This window comes from Scophthalmus maximus, chromosome 15 (assembly GCF_022379125.1).
Source record: "Scophthalmus maximus strain ysfricsl-2021 chromosome 15, ASM2237912v1, whole genome shotgun sequence".
Taxonomy (NCBI): domain Eukaryota; kingdom Metazoa; phylum Chordata; class Actinopteri; order Pleuronectiformes; family Scophthalmidae; genus Scophthalmus; species Scophthalmus maximus.
The window spans coordinates 7,496,804-7,512,499 of NC_061529.1; the positions used below are offsets into that span (position 1 = coordinate 7,496,804).

General features: G+C 42.9%; 2 protein-coding genes across 4 annotated transcripts; both read left to right on the top strand.

The window, feature by feature from the left end:
• The first annotated feature begins 689 nt into the window (after positions 1-689).
• Positions 690-12,312, top strand: usp40 (ubiquitin specific peptidase 40). 3 transcript variants are annotated; one of them, XM_035610200.2, is made up of 31 exons: positions 690-1,376; positions 1,472-1,539; positions 1,630-1,743; positions 2,511-2,675; positions 2,797-2,943; positions 3,170-3,313; positions 3,655-3,783; positions 4,036-4,152; positions 4,289-4,396; positions 4,499-4,699; positions 5,102-5,240; positions 5,430-5,511; positions 5,640-5,811; positions 5,899-5,983; positions 6,073-6,143; positions 6,230-6,639; positions 6,726-6,885; positions 7,010-7,070; positions 7,472-7,525; positions 7,753-7,841; positions 8,027-8,113; positions 8,209-8,245; positions 8,398-8,462; positions 8,701-8,775; positions 8,870-9,061; positions 9,465-9,583; positions 9,715-9,780; positions 9,900-10,110; positions 10,360-10,455; positions 10,541-10,635; positions 10,869-12,312. In XM_035610200.2, the coding sequence occupies exons 1-31, from the start codon at positions 1,175-1,177 to the stop codon at positions 10,975-10,977; spliced, it is 3,870 nt and encodes a 1,289-aa protein (XP_035466093.2). In that variant the 5' UTR covers positions 690-1,174; the 3' UTR covers positions 10,978-12,312. The 3 variants fall into 3 exon arrangements, with proteins under 3 accessions (XP_035466093.2, XP_035466095.2, XP_035466096.2); XM_035610202.2 differs by having other exon boundaries at positions 5,105-5,240; XM_035610203.2 differs by lacking the exon at positions 8,027-8,113.
• An 862-nt stretch (positions 12,313-13,174) lies between these two features.
• Positions 13,175-14,508, top strand: fabp7a (fatty acid binding protein 7, brain, a). The gene is made up of 4 exons (XM_035610205.2): positions 13,175-13,332; positions 13,484-13,656; positions 13,785-13,886; positions 14,230-14,508. The coding sequence occupies exons 1-4, from the start codon at positions 13,260-13,262 to the stop codon at positions 14,278-14,280; spliced, it is 399 nt and encodes a 132-aa protein (XP_035466098.1). The 5' UTR covers positions 13,175-13,259; the 3' UTR covers positions 14,281-14,508.
• The last annotated feature ends 1,188 nt before the right edge of the window (positions 14,509-15,696 follow it).

Here is a 15,696-nt window from a genome sequence, read left to right on the forward strand (position 1 = left end):
ACCAAAAAGTTGTTTTTGCCAACTGCCAATAAACATCAGAAGAAGAAGAAGAAGAATTGATATGATTTTACCAAATTGACAAAATTTCAATGTCATGTTTTCATTATGATGAGGTGATGTGACGAGAATGACCTTTATGTTCTCCCATGTGTTAAAGGGATAGTTCAGTGATTTTGAAGTGGGGTTGTATGAGTTACTTATGCATAGTTAATATGTTACCTTAAGGAGATGTTGATCAGCCATGTCATTTAACGGAGGTTGTCAGTCACAGTCCCACTGTTGCAGAGAGGACCACCGAAAAACGTCTTTTTCGGCAAATTTTTCAATGCATACCAAAAAAAAAAATTCCGTTTAATTGTACGTTAAAGGACGTATTTTTCACTGCCTCGGTTTTCCGCCAGGTAGCCGTTTAAGTTTGCACTTTTTGGAACAGCTGATTTTTTTCAGTGGTCCCCTCTGGAGCAGTGGGTCTGTGATTTACGCTACTTCCACTTCTCCTCCAAACTCCGTTAAATGACATCACTGATCACCATCTCCATAAGGTGACATACTAACTATGCACAAGTAACTCATACAACCCCACTTCAAAATCACTGAACTGTCCCTTTAACGTCAATAAGGAAGAAGCGGGGGGGGGGGGGGGGGGGGGGGGGGGAAGAGCTGCGATACTACAAGTACCACAATGCATCGGGGCATTCTCTAGCAGGAAGAAACATGGCTGCCCACTGTTCGCCGACGATATTGTTATTTACGTTTCGTTTCTTACCGGTAACGAGACTGACGGAGGACAAACGAGACGCTCTCACACGCAATGTTGATTTATTATTAATTTGAATCAGTCTTCGGAGTGTCGGTTGGAGGAGTCGCGCAGAAAAAGATCGTAACGTTACCGACAGCCTTCCTTTTTTCTTCTTCTTCTTCTCTCTCCCACATTTTTGGCTGAGCCGTCAAACTGCTCACCCTTGATTCGCCGGTTCGTTAGCTAGTAACCGCGAGTCCAACGTGTTCGACATCCAGTCACAGTCGCTATGTTTGGCCCCGTGAAGTCTTCCTGTTTCAGAGTCAGCCCGGCCATTGTCAACAGAGAGCTCGGCAAGACCAAGATGAGATAGCGAGAGGCCACTTCACGAGTCCCCGGAGACGAACGGGAGTCAAACGCAGCGACTCACGCGGCATGTTCGGGAATCTGTTCGAGGAGGAGGAGGAGGAGGAGGAGGGCTTCGCTTCCACCCCTTCCAAGGGGAACGTTGCGAAAGCGGCAGGCGAGCCGCCTCCGGCCCGAGGGAGAAGCAATCTGTGCGGCATCAGGAACCAGGGGGGGACGTGCTACCTGAACTCTCTGCTCCAGACGCTGCTGTTCACCCCGGAGTTCAGAGGTGAGCGCCGGGGGCCGAGAGACCCGCCCAGTGGGCCGCTTACAATCCTTTATTGTCGTCTGCTGAGGCGCTGTGTGGTGTCTTGCTTTTCGCAGAGGAGCTCTTCGCCTTGGGGCCAGGGGAACTGGGATGCCTGGAAGACAAAGAGGCACCGGGGGCCAAGGTGAGACTTGCGAGAGGTGTTCCTGGAGGTGCGAGCACAGGCGTGATGCGTGTGTTTGTGAGGTTACGTCTGCTCCCTTGTGGCCCCCAGGTCCGGGTGATCCCGCTGGAGCTCCAGAGGCTGTTCGCCCGTCTGCTGTTGGCGGACCAGCAGAGCGCCTCCACCGCCGACCTCACGGAGAGCTTTGGCTGGAACAGCAGCGAGGTCTGTTGTTGTTGTCGTCGTTGTTGTCCGTGAGAAGGAGAAACCAGAGGGCTCAGGTTGCACTTCTCATTTCCGTGCGTTCATTTACCCTCAAGTCCAATCTGGAAGTGACACGCTGCAATTCAGAAATCTGAAATTCCAGACTTACTATTTAGTTGTCAGACATTGTTTTGTCTGGAGGCCTTTCAGCTGCAGGAAGAGGGAGACCGAACCAAAACGTTGAATTGGAAGAGGCATTGACACGTTTGTCTGTACATACAGCGATGTGATTAAACTTGAACCGGGGCCCTGAAACCATCAGAGTAAAAAGTGTAACTTGAGCCCTCAGCGGAGGGAGGCGAGAGTGACTATGCACATAATGGATTAAAATGTTCAAATATTGCTCCATGTTCGTGATGGGCGTAAAAGTAAAGAGTGACGAGTGACGTGTCCCACTACCTTTCTACAAACCAATTCTATAGAGGTTATTGAAATATATATATATAGAAAGTTCATACTGATGGAGTGACATATACTCAATAAAATCCAGTTTTTTTATTTTGGGTGAAAAATTAGCTGCTTACAGATGGAAAAACAACAACCAACTAGTGCTACTATAGAAAACATAAATCTGCAACGTAGGTTTTGTGTTCAGTGGTGCAAGTCTCGCATAATTTCCTGTTGAAAGCAGGTATAATCACCAGAAATTCTGAAAAGTGTTGTTTTGTACTGTATCGTACACAGAAAATGTCTTTCTGTCCCTGATTTGATTATTTATTCTCTTTCAGGGGACAAATCAACATGATGTGCAGGAGCTGAACAGAATTCTGTTCAGTGCTCTGGAGCACTCTCTTGTGGGAACCACTGGTAGTACATTTATTCACCGGCTGTACCATGGGACAATTGTCAACAGCATTGTCTGCAAGGAGTGTGGAAACGTCAGCCAGAGACAGGTTTGTCCATATGTGCAGGGATTCTTACAGGAAATATTGTAGTATAATAAATCTCACCACTAAAACAGAGCTTTCTAACCAACCGAGCTGTGGTGTAAATGTTTGTTTGCGTCTTCTGCAGGAGGACTTTCTGGACCTGACGGTGTGTGTTTGCGGCGTGTCCAGCCTGGAGGAGGGTTTGTGGAACATGTTTGTGGAGGAGGAGTTGTTTGAGGGCAACAACCTGTACTGCTGTGCACAGTGCGACAGGCTGGTCACTGCTGCCAAGGTCAGTTACAGCTTTCAGACTGTTAACACGATAATAAAGGTTATAACACAGCAAATAGATACATATGTATTTCTTAATTTCTGCTTTCGAATAAGCCTTATGCCAATACTGATCAAATAAAACATTAAAAACGGTCATGTAAAGAACTCAAAAATATAGATGCATGAATATTGTTTTTCACGGTTTCTCACCTCCATTTCTTTACTCATATCTTGCTTTTATTCAGTCTGCTAAGATGAAGAAGCTCCCTCCATTCATGACCATGTCTTTGCTGAGATTCAGCTTTGACTTTGCCAAATGTGAGCGGTACAAGGAGACTGGACGGTACGGCTTCCCCTTCACCATCAACCTACGGCCATTTTGTGAGCAGGTACCTGAGAGGGTTTCACACTCTGACCACACTTTTGTTTAGATTAGGCACATTCAAACTTATCGTATCTTAATCACCTCTTGTCAAGGAGGTTATGATTTCACCCATGTCTGGTGAAAGGCGGAGGGATAGGGCATGGGGAAGGACCCTTTTTTGAATATCCTTGCAGGATAAGGCATTATTCCACATTTGTTCACTTTCTCTGGGAATTTTTTATGGGTGTCTGTGTAAAATAAAAAGACATATATTCACATTTTCTCTACGCTGCACAGATGCAGGCAAGCAAATGTGCATTTAAGGCAACACAAAGAAATTAATTATTATCTGTTTTCCTCTTACAGACTAATGGAGAAGACTCTGATTACACCTATGACCTCTTCTCTGTGATCATCCATAAGGGAGGCTGTTACGGTGGCCACTACCACGCTTATATCAGGGACATTGACCAGCTCGGCCAATGGGAGCCGCCGGTGAGAAAAGTAAAAAGAGTAAACAGGAGCATAAAAATAAATCAACAGTCATTAGTTGTACTTGCTTTTCAGAAAGTGAGAGGCCAGTAGTGATCTAATGACTAATTTCTTATTCCCCATGAAATCACCATTAAAATATCTAATTGCCGATGAGGATATTGGCAGATTTTTTGTGGGAGACTTACTATTAAGAACTGCAAGCTTTTGAAGGTGTGCATTAGGAACGGCAGCATCTCTGTGTGACGTTTACAGGAGGATGACTGCAAACCTAAAACTCAGAGAAAGGTCAAGGAGGAGGTCAAGGAAGCGTGTGAGACAAAACTACAAGAAGACAACCCTTTGTCTGTCCTTACTGCTATAATTGCCCAGGTACTGCAACAACAATTCTAAGATGCTCTTATTCTAAATTTTATCTTGTCTTTCACACTTTTTTTTTCTATAGAGTCAGTGATGGAGCAAAGATGAATTTATTATTATTATGTGCTTTTAATTTCCTGTTTACTAGGAGTCATCAAAGAGTGTCTTGATAGATCAGCTGGGCCAGAAACTCATGGATAAGATTGGTTCGTCCTGGAGCAAAAAGTTCAGAAAGCACTATGGTCCCATAGGAAAGGTATTTTTGGTTTCTTTGCTGATGATCATTGGTGTAATATTTGTTCCTTATATCTTCTGAATACAAACCCCTTTTTTCTTTTGTTTTTCTCTCCTGATGTAGTTCCTGCAGTCCCACAACGACGTGTTCATGTTGGTTTCTAATGGTACCAGAGTAGCACTGAAGGCAAACCCGCCCAGCCCAGTGACTGACCTACCTTGTCCAGCAGAACATACCAATAACTCTGATCCGTCAACAACTTCGGGCCCAGGAGCTGCTAAACAACAACCGGGAGCGGACCAGAGGCCAGAACCTGAACCAGAGGTAAAAGAGCAAGTCACACTTTTGCATGAATCTAATGGTCCCGCATTGTAGAAAGATCCATTACCTGAGGTTGGCCTGGCTGTGTGTCACTCAGAAACAGTCAGCCAATAAGAGGAGAGGCTCAGAGACACACACACACACACACAAACACACACACACACACACACACACACACACACACACACACACACACACACACACAAATGCCCTGTTCTCGCTATAGCTTAAGTAGACTACAAATAAATATTTTTATGGTTATTAAAACTAAACTTCAAATAAAACACTGGAAAAGTGAAAAATCCAATTCATCCAGTCTGAGTTGTTTTTTTGTCAAGGTTCCTCGTGGAGATCTTGTGAATCCTCTGATGGCTGTTTCTCACGATGTTTGTTCCTGTCTATCAGCAGGGTAGCCACTGGTTTGACCTCAATGACTCCACAGTGTCCTCCATCAGGGAGTCGGACATAGAGAAGCAGTTCCAGGGCAAAGAGAGCGCATACATGCTGTTCTACAGAAAAACACAGCTGCACAGGCCCAGTGAAGGTAACAGAAACCATGCTTGTCATTTGCAGTGGCCAGATGATATCTGCCCAGTTGGGTTAAGTGGGTTCATGCTGAAGAAAGGGACCATTAATCATTTTGATAACCTATGCAATATCATGGAAATTGAAGATTAAGGACTAAATGTGTAACGTTTACTCACAATATATATATATTTTTTTATGTTTTCAGCTCTGAACAATCCACAATATAAAGTTCCTTCTTACCTCGTCCAGATGGCTCAGGAGGAGAACATCAAAGTGCAAGAGATGCGGTACAGAAACAGCCACAAGTTCACATTTTAGAGTATTATAACAGTACAATGGTGTAAAACTGGTTCTAACAGTTCTATTAATGTAAAGCTATGTGAAAATTGATTTGTTACATGAATCTCTGTTACAGCGAGAAGTTTGAAGCCACCAATAACATGGTGGAACTGCGTCTGCACCTGGCACCCTGTTATAGACTAGAAAATGGAGCCCTGCAACCAGCCAACAGAGAAGACGGCGGACGCACCAGCCTCAGTTTCGACCGTAGAAAGACTGTCGGAGACCTGCGATTAGCTATTTATCAGGTAACTTCATTCCCCAAAATCAAGTTTAGGATCATAAAAAGAACAGCAGAAAGAGGCCGTGTTTGTATATGTGTATTGTCTGTTCAGATGCAGGAACTCTGGGAAGGGGATATGGCTTTGACTGTGGCCAAGAGTCTTCCAGCAGGTCTACACCTCTATAATACTCTTACAGGTGAGACATTTAGCAAAATATGTCAAGAGGACATTGTAATCTCTGTAACATCTCTCTTACACCATTCTGGATGTGTTTTGTCTTTTCAGATGACAATGTCTCCCTGTACAGTGCAGGCATCCACACAAACTATGACTTGTTTGTGTGGAACGGCAGAGAGGTGAAGAAAAACCTAGTCCATCACAAACATGCTCCAATCTCAAGATCCACACTAACTCACGTTTATGCTCGTTTTAATCTCTTCAGGTGTGCGGTGCGACTTTGCTTATTGGAGCCGAGTGGGAGCCGGTGCTGCTGACTGTAGTCCGTCCGTTTTTGGGCGAAGATGTTGAGCAGGAGAAGGGGAATAGGGTAGAATGTGAGGAGACCAGAGGTGGTTTTGAAGACGGAAGACCAGGACTTAAAAGGGAGGCGAGAGGGTTTGCAGGTGGTGCGACACTCGGGGAGGTGAAGGAGGCACTGGGGGAGCCTAAGGAGAGTCTTCTGTGCCAGGAGCATAGGGGAGGACAGAGAGGAGAGCAGGGAGCGGGAGAGGGAGGAGGGGCGAGCGGATGGAGGGTTTTCCCGCCCGATGACATGCAGCGGACGCTCAAGGAGCTGTCGCTGAAAGACGGAGACGCGCTGCTAGTGCTGGAGCCCCAATCGTTCGACAGCAGGTAAAATCATCTGCAATTTGTGTGTGTGTGTGTGCCGTTTCCTTTTATATGTGTATTTTTACAGTCATGTCCTCAACCTTGTGTAGTTTGTTTACCCTAAATGGAGATGTCGTCACCGTGACTACGCCCTCTGACTGCCGCTGGCTCCAGGTGGAGTTTCAACCACATGGAGGAGGAGGAGGAGGAGGTGAAGGGGAGGAAGAGGAGGAAAGGAGGAAAATTAAGGTTCCAGCCACAGGAAATATGGTTAGTAATTTCTGTGCTTTGCTCCGTCGTGTTGCATCTTCTTACTCTTTCTATCTATTCCAGCGTCACATTGTTCTTTCTGAAAAAAAATCCCTGAGTGCTGTTTAATGTGTGTCTAATCCAGCTGCTGTGTGAGGTGAAACAGAGGGCCGTAGACGAGCTGGGGCTACAGGAGAAACCCCCAGGCAAGACGCTCGCTATTAAACATGAACTGCACATGTCTGCAAGGGATTCCCTGACAATTTCCCCCCTCCATTACTAGTCAGAGTCCGGTATTTGTTTACACAATTGAGCAGCGTATGAATGTACGTCAAAGCAGGTTTTACGTCAGGCACATCAAAGGTTCTTAGACTAATCCAATGTATGTACATATTATATAAGATGTGTTTGAATTAATGTATATGCCTGCTGACAACTGAATATCACTGAATTAACTTAACATAAAATAAAATGAGGAAAAACTCTTAAGACATCTTTAAGAGTTTCTGCTCATTCTTTTGTTATATCTTAAACAGATATTTTTAAAAAAAGGGGCTTTGTATGTTTACGTCCTCAATTGCGCTGTTGTTTCTGTCTCACTGACCAGGTGCACAGTTCTGTCTGAGACAGGTGGACTGCACAGGGAAACTCCTTCCTCCAGGTACTCTGTCATTTGTTACCCTGGGGCCGCAGATTTCTATCAGCTGGAAATCCCCTTCATTTTATCACAAATATTAAAGATACACATTTCTTTACTCTGTCCCCCTTGTTAAATTTTTAGAAGGTTCTATCCCCTGCTTGTAATTTTTTTCTTCTCATCATCTGTGTTTGAAGTCGTAGCAAACATTTACTGAATGGCACTTGCCGCACTCTGGTTTTACCTGACAGTGTGTGAGGAGTTGAGTGTTCGAGATGCGGGCGTGCGACTCATGACCACACTGACTCTCTGTCCGGGAAATGCCCCCAAGGCATCACAGGTGTGTCTTTTTATTTTGAGATCCTCAATAAATCCTTTGAGTTCGCGCAGCTGCACAGGCAAAGGTTACAGAGCCTTCAGGTACCAGTGCAGTCTCTTATATTACAGTTTAAAACAAATCAAGAAGAGTTACGAGGTATTTAAGTACCTGGTTGATGTTTGGAGACGTTTCTCTCTCTCTCGCAGCTTTTTTTGCACTTCTCTGTGGGCGCAGCGCCCTCTGCTGGCATGGAGATGGACATAATTGTGGAGGAGACTTGTACAGTCAAAGACGTGAGGGGAAAAAAATCAACTCTGCAACTTTCACACTGTGCTTACATTACCCTTGTGCTATTTGATTAATAATCATTTTATTTTTTTATTGGCAGTGTCTAAAGGCGATGCTCGATGCTGTTGGACTTGATGGTAAACCTACAGTTTTTTTTTCTGTTGACTCAGCTTTTTCTGCATTTAGAATTTCTGCTTTTGTGAGACATTAATCAAACAGGTATTTTACTTGTGCTTTTTGCTGTCTTCATTATCTTGTTGGTTAATGTCAGTTCAATGTGTGCATGAAGGTACCTGTTGGCACTTGAGGAGGCTCGACTGGTGTGAAGAGGTTGGAGAGCCACTTATGGATGAAGTGAGTGGATGACTGTACTTTAAACAATATTTGTATATATAAAAGATATGTATTTTAATAGGAAACATATACATGCATGCATCAGACCTCTTACACAATAAAAGTATATAGGTCTGGAAGTCTAAAATGTTTTGGGTTTAGATGGCATACTGGTATATTTCAAATTTTATTTTAATTCCTCCCTTGTGTTTCCATCAATACTTCAGTCCACGTGTTAACAATGGCAATTTATTCCCAGGATGCTTCTCTGTCAGAGCTGAAGATAAGCAGCGGAGAGACATTAGTCGTCACAGAAGGACAACTTCCTCCAAAGGTACTTACACTTTTTACATTTTTGGCTGGAGATTTTTTTATATGATATAACTGTACCTTGCTCTTCAACCTTTGATGTCTTCTCTTTCTGTCAGGGTTTCCTTATGTTAACCATGTGGCTGTATCCAGACCCCAAATACATGGAAGCTGATTTTAAGGAGGTTTTGACTGCAGGTGAAACGCAGAATCATTGGCCTCCTCTGTGCGCCGGCAACGCGGTGGAGCTGAGAAGTGTAGGACAGGTGGAAATATCAGACGAGGCCACGCTGGAGGAGCTCAAGACTCAGGTGAAATATGAAGATAATGTGCAGACCTGCTTTTCAAAGTGAAACTCCCAAATTAATCCTCTAGGAGTGTAGTTGTTTTTTCAATTTCTTTGGAGCTAGAGAGCTGATGCATTCACCATTGTATCATTTAGGCAAGTTAATTCAACAGCTGCCAATTTGGACGGAGTGGAATAGGAACAAATTTTCCCAAATTTCTACTGCTCATTTTATCAGTGTTTGATAGGACATCCAGAATGTACTGCAGTCTAAGAAGTGCTCTTATTTAAATATAACTATCACCACACAAAGATTTTTATTCTTCTTTTATTTGAGAACATGTGTAATGATGAGGCCTGTGATTTTTGGTGCTTTTTCCTGAAAGATTTTCCTCTAGCTGCACTTCATTGTTTTACCTCTTTATCAGGTATTGGCGCTGCCTGCCCTCCAGAGTGTGTGTGTGCCAACAACTGCGTTCATGCGCCTCTGGCAGCTGGAGGGAGGGAGACTGGCACGAATCCTCAGAGGACAACAACTGACGCTCAGGTATGACCAGTTTTTCTAGTCACATTCACATTCACATTCACTCACATGCTTTTGTTCACACCAGGATAGATACAGAAAGGTTGAGTCAGTACTTGGTCCAGATTTCTCTCTTTTATTTTCCTCCTGATCAGGAAATTGAAGCTAACCTGTGGCACAGACCTTTGTGTGCAACAGCTGCTGAAAGAGGAAGATCTAGGGTAAGGTTCACAGTGTAACTTATTTCTGATAATCCAAAACAGGAAGTAATATCCCACCAGGCTTCCACTTACTTGTGTAATTATATTTGCTTGCCTTATTTCCTCCTCCTCCTCCCAAGGCCCAAGGAGGTGTTACTAAACGTTAAGATGGGAGTACCAGGGGAGAGGAGTTACTACCCTCCAGAGGAGCTGGTTTGGGTTGCATCCCGGGATTCTTCACCTCGCTCTCTACGCACATGTCTGGCTTCGCACTACGGCCTCTCCCCCGACTCTCTGCTGTTGGCCAAGCACCAGCCGGACAAACACATCTGGGAAGAAATATCCAACTGGGTGAGATTAAGGATGGAAGGGAACCAGTTTTAGGTTTATTTGTAGGTGTATATTGCGCTATTTTGCTCAATAGAAAGGTTGTTTGAGGAAATGGTTAAGTATCAGAGAGCTTAGGAAGATCATTAACATAACAATAGATTTGACCTTGATCGTTCAGTTCTTCGTTTCACCAGGATTTTGTGGGGTTCTTATAATTTCATGAGAAAAGAAATTACCGCACGTCTCAGTCCATGTTCATTTGACTTTCAGAACCAGCAGGTTTCCAAAAAGAAAAAGAAGAAGAGAACAGAATCCCTACTGGGAGCACCGTTCCACCTCAAAGATGGCGACACAATCGGCATCAAGGTATTGGTAAAACCCCGTTTTGTTTGTAAAAGAGTTGTTTTTTGCGTTTGACACATCTCAAATTGTTCTTGATATTTCTCTTCAGAATCTTTTGATTGACAACAACAGGGCCTTTTTCACGCTGGAGGATGAGCAGGGCCAGCAGAGGCTCCGAGAGCAGGCAGAGCAACGCAGGAAAGGGTGGGACGTCTTTACTTTGCCAGATGCAGCAGCTGGGAAAATTTTATAATTATATATATTTGTGATTTCTGTCTTTACGGATGTTGTTGCTTGAGCTGTCTGCAGGGAAATGAATTCTCAAGCTCTTCTATGGAATTAATTTTTTGGCAGCCAACTCAGTGATTCCTTCCTGTGAAAACTCTCCTTCTTATTTTTTATGTAACTTGTTATTTTATCCTCTTTCTTATCTTTAGCGAAAAGGCTGCAGGATCTGATGGTGCGGGGCGACAGACGAAGGCTGGACAGAACAAAACTAGGAAACCAGAGGTGGCACTGTCCATTAATGTCGGGGTTTTCAGATAGCACCCTGCTCCCATAGGTGCATGGACAATTCAGGACTACCTGTAGAATGACACTACATGCACACATACACAGATGCCACATTGCATTTAGGACAATCCACTTGACAGAAGTCTTTGCCATTTTTTTTCTTCTTCACAAAATCAAACCCTGAATTCCTTTAGAAATTGACTGTAATTTGCATAATTTCTATGCAATATTATTTTTTCTTTTTTTAAAAATTAGATGCCTTTAGACTTCCTGTCTAAAAGAGTACAACTACCAAACATGCCCTTCGTTTGATTAAAATTTATCTTTATATATACTTCTGAGGGAGATTTGAAGACACCCTGACCTTTAAGATTTTTTGCTGCATTGATAAATATCTAACTTGAAAACTTACACAAATAATAAGCATATGAATATAAGTATATATACAAGAATACATATCAATACATTTAATCATTTTTGTTCCTTTTGCAATTACAAACCTGTAATGAAATATTGTACTAAAGCTCGTGGAAATACTGTTGCGGTTAAACTGCAGCATTCGGGTTCAGTTCATACTTGCAGCCACCAGCCAGGGGCTTTTACATGTGGTCTGTTGTGCAGTACAACAAGTAACTGCAGTAAGAGAATCAACCATCTAAGTTCTGATGTTCTTTACGAAGTTGTACAATACTGTAAGGGACAATTTTTTTTTTATAATAAACGTGAACACCAACATTTTTGTGGATCACAGGCTTATTTTAGGTTGATAAGGGAGAGGAGAGAGGGGCCTTAACATGGAGAAGCATCAGTGCCTCTGTCCTCCCTACCTCACTCTCTGCCTCTCTCACTCTACCTCTGCTGCCCGTTCACTGACTGACCGGCTTCACGTTCACCTCATTGGGTAATTTTACATTCAAAGGAATAAATGGTTGGAGCAAAAACGTTGTTATAAAAAAACCCATTTATGATTCCAGATGAATTTGTTTTTCACTTATGTAAGTAGTTAATTAAAAGTCCCTGGTTTACTTCATGAGTTTTCATTTAGGAAAATGTTAAATGTCTCATTTGCATGCACTATATGTGTTTTTCAGGGAAGTAATTCAAATTCTTCAGAATTTTTATTTGAAGGAAGTGACAAAATAATAGTGTTTTGATTTTGAGCTGCGATGTTTTTTTTTTGAAGTATGTGATTTTGCTCTAAAATTATTTTCTTTGTTCTGCCTTATGTATTAATTTGGCATTGATAAGTGCCAAGAATTTGGAAATAGAAATTGTTTTTTGGTTTTGTTTGAAGGTGTGTAAAATACACAACATACGACACTCAACAACAGTGTATTTTTTCATTTAAATAAAATCATATATCATTTACTAGTGTTATGGATTACATATATGGTGTTATTGATCTGCTGAGATATGACAGTGGACATCTGTTTGTATCTGATGAAAGTATTTTATCAACAATAAAGGTATACAGTAGTAGCTGTCAGTCACTCTAACTTCATTTTCTCAACAACCAAAAACAGCCGTTGTTTCCAGAAGATGAATCCTTCAGATTTCGCTGGTCCCTCTGACTTTTCCTCATTTGCATCACCATGATGTGGACATTGTGATTTTTAATGGAATATCTCAGCAACCGTTGGATGGCTTGACATCAAAGTTAGTTCACACATGAATGTCTTCCTAAGGAAGAATTAAATGTGTAAAAACGGAATTGTACTAATTACTCAGCCAAACTTGTACTGTATCTTTTCATCACAAACCCTTCAGTCTGTGATTGTGATAGCCATGAATCAATGTGATGAATTATAAATATGAACAAATGAAAGAACCAATCGTTTTGTTCTTAAAAAAGGGACAGGAGGTCATAGTTTCTGTTGTGCCATATAGTCTGGTTTATACTTTGCCCCGTTTTTCAGAATTAATGATTGATTGATTGATTTTTTTTAAATAAAAATTCTCTATTTCTCTGATCAACAGCCCGAGTTTATTATCTCGATAAAAGGGTAGTTAAAAAATGTTTTCTTCCTGAAAACCGTTATCATAATTCTTAAACAATAAATTTGTTGATTCAGAAAACAGGGCAATTCTCTCTCTCTCTCTCTCTCTCTCTCTCTCTCTCTCTCTCTCTCTCTCTCTCTAGTAAATGGCTTTACGCTTCCGCCCACCCAGCGATCGCGCCATCCAATCAGCTTCCGCCCTTGCTGCTGACGTCACGGCCCTCTGTCGCCGTATTAAATTTGGCCGCAGGACGCGCTGCGGGTTTTTCCCCGCACTGAGATCCGAGAGACTGAACTGGTCCTGAAACATCTGCAGACATGGTTGATGCTTTCTGCGCAACATGGAAACTGGTCGACAGCCAGAACTTCGATGACTACATGAAGGCGCTGGGTGAGCCAGTTTTAACTGGGCAACTTATTATTTAGTTATGAAATTATAGATAGAAGTTGCTGATTGTTTTTTTTTTGTTTTTTTTGCTCAAGTATCATAATTTTAAATACAGAAAATCAGTTGAATATATACATATATATTTATTTTACAGGTGTTGGTTTTGCCACAAGACAAGTGGGCAATGTCACCAAACCAACAGTGGAGATCAGCCAAGATGGGGACAAAGTAGTGGTGAAAACCCTGAGCACCTTCAGAAACACAGAGATCTCCTCCAAACTGGGAGAGGAGTTCGATGAGACCACACCCGATGACCGCCACGTCAAAGTAAGTGGAGTCACTCTGAACATAAACCCACGGAGTGTAAGACACCTGTGTGTGTAGCCGATAAGACTTTACCCTGAGATGTGATCGCGGATGAAGGCTTCTTCTCCTCGTCTTGTGTCTGATTGCAGTCCACCTTCACCATGGACGGAGACAACCTTGTTCAAGTGCAGAAGTGGGACGGGAAAGAGACCACATTTGTCCGAGAAATCAAGGATGGGAAGATGGTGATGGTGAGTTTCAATGAAAGGCACATAACTTGATAAAGTATGATATGACATTAACAAATGAAGAGAAGTGTTTTGTAACTGTGGCTGCATTTATCAGTTCATGGAGTTTCCAACTGCCTTTATGCAGCTCTATGAATCGCCTTGTCCTGCACTATTGCGCTGCACAAAATAAAGATAAGATAAGATGTACCTCAATTGTCTTTCCTCTGTGGTGGTGCAATTACTGATATATAACTCAAATGGATAGGCAAAAACATGAGCGTGATTTCTAGACATTATATTAAATCTACCACTAACTGTTTTCCTGTCATCAAGTCTTTTGCTTTTTCGCCTCTCTGTCTCACAGACCTTGACCTTCGAGGGAGTCCAGGCCGTCCGCACGTACGAGAAAGCCTAAACTTCAGCATCCACTAGGAAGAGCAAATCATCTCCTTTATTGTTTTGTTTAGTTGTATGCAGTGATTTGCACTTCACTTGTTGTTTTAACATGTGATAGATATTCGGGGGGAATCTTTTATAAGACCTTTTGTAAGAAATTCAGACTGTGAAGGAACTGAACTGTTTTCATTATGTGCATCAAATGTGAAAAATGGAGAAAAAATTTAATAAAAACTGCTTGACTACATCTTTTAAATGTCTCAGACATTTTCAGTTTGGTGTTTTTAAAATCAGACCAGAGCACCATCAGCACCACTTCATCTCAACAGAGAACTCTTTGGCACACAGGGCGTCTTTCTCTCTTGTGACTTTGAATGTCCTGCCTTTCTTTTCAAATATGTCGACCGAAGTTGTGGGAACAGTGCGGCCCCTGTCATGGGCGCAGTTGCAGGTGACAGCTGCAGGGTGATGTTGCTGGGCCAGAGCCGGCCGCGCAGCAGCAGCGGCAGCAAGTGTAACCGTTGAACCCATGGGATCGGGCCTGTCCTGTAGTAACCCCCAGATGGTCAGAGACGGCTGAGAGCTGGAGCGGTGGGGGTGGTGATGTCACTCGCCATCGGGATAATCCGGTTAAAGTTGTGGTGTCATTACGTACAGGCATCATTCGATGCTGTGCACCAACCGTGACTGAGTGATGCCGCTGGCATGGCCGACAGAGAGAGAGGACGCTGTGCAGGACGTGGACAGTTTGTGACAATCCAATATTCAACGGTCAATACAGTTCAAGGATTAAAAATAAAGTCTGCCAGTAAACCTTTGTCCAACCGCCAATCTTTACATCTTCACAGTGCTTTAAAGATCACATTCAATCTAAAGTTTCCTCATCCATCCCATGTTTCCCCACATCTTAAGCAGATAAAGTCTGCGCTGTGAGCCGTCTGCAGCCTAATGAACACAGTCACTACAAATGGCTTTTCTTCCCGTTTCATCTCACAGGCTGCCAGGTTTTTGGCCACCTCTGAATGGCCCGCGGCACAAAGAAACAGTTGTAACTGGAGTGGAACTCATTTAGCGGTTGCCCTCTGAATTGATTTCAATCAAAATCTGTCTTTATGCTCCACGCCAGACGCCACCTCCACTCTCAAATCCTTCGCATAAGTATTTGGGACGTATGAAAACAGTGAAATGACGAGATCAGGTGAGTTATAATGTCACAAAATTCCCAGCAGCACAAGCACAGAAAAAGGGGGAGCTCATCACATTCAATGACACAGTTAAGTGCAGCTTCTTCTGTGCTCAGTGCTCTTCCCAGGGGAGCAGCCGTGCAGGAGTTCCCTCTTTAGTGAGGAATCTGTGTCAGTGGTGTAAGCTGACCTGGAGTAACCCCTCTCAGGCCTCATTAGGGAAATGCAGTGTGAAGACTTGTACCATGTAT

What these genes read in the sequence shown, in the direction of transcription:
- fabp7a (XM_035610205.2), top strand. Translation starts at nt 13,260, where the DNA reads ATGGTTGATGCTTTCTGCGCAACATGGAAACTGGTCGACAGCCAGAAC. An exon ending in TGACTACATGAAGGCGCTGG is followed by an intron (nt 13,333 to 13,483) that starts GTGAGCCAGTTT and finishes TTTATTTTACAG; the next exon opens with GTGTTGGTTTTGCCACAAGA. An exon ending in AGGATGGGAAGATGGTGATG is followed by an intron (nt 13,887 to 14,229) that starts GTGAGTTTCAAT and finishes TCTGTCTCACAG; the next exon opens with ACCTTGACCTTCGAGGGAGT.
- usp40 (XM_035610200.2), top strand. Translation starts at nt 1,175, where the DNA reads ATGTTCGGGAATCTGTTCGAGGAGGAGGAGGAGGAGGAGGAGGGCTTC. An exon ending in GTTCACCCCGGAGTTCAGAG is followed by an intron (nt 1,377 to 1,471) that starts GTGAGCGCCGGG and finishes TGCTTTTCGCAG; the next exon opens with AGGAGCTCTTCGCCTTGGGG. An exon ending in TTGTGTGGAACGGCAGAGAG is followed by an intron (nt 6,144 to 6,229) that starts GTGAAGAAAAAC and finishes TAATCTCTTCAG; the next exon opens with GTGTGCGGTGCGACTTTGCT.